This window comes from Amphiura filiformis, chromosome 7 (assembly GCF_039555335.1).
Source record: "Amphiura filiformis chromosome 7, Afil_fr2py, whole genome shotgun sequence".
NCBI classification, from domain to species: Eukaryota; Metazoa; Echinodermata; class Ophiuroidea; order Amphilepidida; family Amphiuridae; genus Amphiura; species Amphiura filiformis.
This window is the reverse complement of record NC_092634.1, coordinates 36,173,430-36,176,592: the sequence shown is the minus strand read 5'-3', so window position 1 is coordinate 36,176,592 and position 3,163 is coordinate 36,173,430. Positions and strand designations below refer to the sequence as shown.

The following is a 3,163-nucleotide window of genomic DNA, read 5'->3' as shown; positions in this document are numbered from 1 at the left end:
AAAGTTTCAATGAAATCGGCATTGTACCGAAGCTGATGTAATTGACGAAGATGTGACAATTCACTGCCGGATACAAAAAATATTAGCCAGTGGGGTAAATAGCAAGTTATTGAGGGTTGTTAAGTTGGCAAGTAAAAGTACACTTGCTATGCGAATAAGCATTTGCCTGTGTGTTGATGAAGTATGAAATTTATCAGCAGCAAGTTGGTGTAGCGCATCTTCGACTATAAGGCAAAAAAAAAATGTTTGTTTGTCCACGTCCGATCGACCGTGTACCCTGGTCCCGACCTGGTCCCGAAAGAAAATGTAAAGAAAATGAACAGTATAACATGCAGAACCATCGCAAGAGTTAAAGCAGTAAAGTGCTGTGTGTTTTGACTTATTTACCAGTCTTCAATTTGTCACTTTCAAGTGCAATATCTGTAAAAAAAAATTTTAAAAAATATCCGACCTACCGGCCCAACTGTTTCATAAGCCTCTATGGACAAACAAACCTTTTTTTTTTTGGCCTAATTGGTAATTCCTGTCTGTCTGTCTTTGGGTGTTGAAAGTGGTTTGTTTGGTAGTGGTTTCTTTCCCACCTTGTTACGCCGAAGTTGCCGTATATGTAGTTTCCTCATCACTATCGCTGGTAACCCACTCATTTTCTGAACCTAAACATCGTCTCATCATTGTCACTCCAATTTATGAACGCATTTGCCATGTTTATCGGAGAGAAGCACAAGTCAGATTGTCAAAGAGTGAAATGACCCGGGGTCATTTAAAGGTCTCAGTTGATTGATCTACGCATGCGCACTTCGTCGATCAGGCTATCAAGCGGAAATGAGCTGGAACTCGGTCAAGTGGATAGCGCTATTTACATAACAATAACTGAAGTTTGTAAACAAACCAGAATTACTGAAAATGCTACAAATAATGAATATATATCTGATTAATTGTCCAGAACTTAATGATTTTTCCCTAAGATTCTCCTGTTGGGCTTCTGCTGCTTTCACACATCCCCTCAATTCTTATTTTTCTTCAGTTTGCTTTTTTGCTTGATTTTTCAACATTTTACAATGTTTCTTGTGAAGGAAAAGTCTTATTTGGACATAAAATCCTACAACAAGTTGTAAGGTAATTAATCTGGCATGTTCTGACATATGCGTACCCGCAATAGTTGTCCATTTGTCCAATACCACCCGGTGTTTGAGAGCAGCTTGAACAGCACCCTCACACATAGTTCATCTTCTTCAAGTCACTGGTTTTGTGTTGGAAATTTGTTCCGAATTACATCTTCCAGCTTAATTATGCAAAAAAAAATGTCATTAATTAAAACGAGACCACCTCTGGACTGTGTATCAACCCATTCGCATATCTCACAAACTACTTTTACAGCTAACAATAGCCAGTTTATCAGTTTTATCACATGAGCCACGGTACCAAATCCAATCTTCATATCATCAGGTGGTGAATGCAGCACGTAATGGGCTATTCCATTTCTAATCCACACTACCCCTGTGGAATATTTCAATCAAGTCTTCCACAGAGGGAGTATGAGTTCCAAATAGAATAGACAATTGGGCAACTTCCATTTGAAATACTCGCTCCAGTTGTGGAAGATATAGGTAAAGCCATGATACAGAGGGAGTATGGGTTTCAAAATGATTAACCCTGACCAATTACATTTGAAAAACATACTCCCCCTGTGGAAGATATTTCCAAAATCATCCACAGGGATTTCAACTGGAATAGCCCAATGCAGAGTCTCATCACTGATAGTCTGTTTGATAAAATCTGTCACAGTTGGCATGTTGTGTTGCCCTTCGTCATGATGATCTAAGGCTGTCATGTTGGCAATGGCTGCTCTGATGCTCTCATATGTTCTTATTCTATCTCACTTGCTGCACTTTTCTGGGCAGACGTGACACAATATATCCGGCAGCATGCTTCTCTCAATATAATAAAACACAATATACCTTCCTCTGCCTCTCATGCGTTGCCGTACAGTGCCGCACATGCTCTGAGAAGGCTGTCGGTTTTTCTTTGTTGTTGTTGACCTGCTTCCATAAGCTTGAAGATTCTCCCTTGCATCTTCCTGGCCAGCTTCCTCTGGTACTTCGCTAGCTTCCGTCCGGACTGAAGCTCCATCTGTAGGTCTACATTCTTTGACTCGATGTGCAAGTCCAATATCAGACGATATAACGATAGGCTGTTGCCTTATAATCTTCTGTTGATCCGATTGTGCCAACCCTCCACATCGTTATTTGTCCTCATGCTCTGCATAAATGTTGTCCACGCTTCTGTTGATCCGATTGTGCCAACCCTCCACATCATTGTTTGTCCTCATGCTCTGCATAAATGTTGTCCACGCTTCTGGCTTCCATTCCCCATCAATCCAAACTCGCTACACATACTCAAAAGCCCTGAAGATTTTGATGTGAAAAGAAGAAGAAATAAAAATAAAAACTGAATTTTATGTAATATTCATCATTATTATCATGACCTGACTTCATTCCACTCTCACACAAAAAAAGTTTAGGCATGTTAATAATTCTTGAATTTCAGGGAAAGCACATCAAACTATTAAATTTACAACTTTTGTAAATCAGGGAAAGCATAAGCTGTCCTATTATAGATGATCATAAAAAACATATGCAACCTTGTCTCTTCCTAGCCTAGCATTAAACAATATCTGACCTGTTTCAACATCCCTGTCTGAGCACGCTGCTTCAACTTGTTGAACATATCCGGATTACTCTCATGAGGTAGAAATGGAAGCGCCATCAATTCCCTCAGCAGCTGGTGTGCATTGCCCTTCTCGAGGTATGTAAAAAACATAAAAAACATATGCAACCTTGTCTCTTCCTAGCCTAACATTAAACAATATCTGACCTGTTTCAACATCCCTGTCTGAGCACGCTGCTTCAACTTGTTGAACATTTCCAGATTTCTCTCATAGGTAGAAATGGAAGTGCCATCAATTCCCTCAGCAGCTGGTGTGCATTGCCCTTCTCGAGGTACGTGCGTTGGAGCTCAGCTAACTGGATCCTCCTCCACACAGCATTCTTCCAATGGAACAAGCACCCAACACACTCAGCCTGCAATAATAAAACAAAAATTACAAAAATAAAATCTTTATATTGAAATCCACACAGAATCTATAGGGATGTTTCTTTCTAAT

The 3,163-nt window shown here is 39.9% G+C and overlaps 1 protein-coding gene across 1 annotated transcript; it reads right to left on the bottom strand.

The window, feature by feature from the left end:
• Positions 1 to 2,211: 2,211 nt before the first annotated feature.
• LOC140157820 (uncharacterized) lies at positions 2,212 to 2,829 on the bottom strand. The gene is made up of 2 exons (XM_072181067.1): positions 2,680 to 2,829; positions 2,212 to 2,386 (listed from the first exon to the last, which is right to left on the bottom strand). Exons 1-2 carry the CDS (start codon positions 2,827 to 2,829, stop codon positions 2,243 to 2,245), a joined length of 294 nt encoding a protein of 97 aa, XP_072037168.1. The 3' UTR covers positions 2,212 to 2,242.
• Between the last annotated feature and the right edge of the window lie 334 nt (positions 2,830 to 3,163).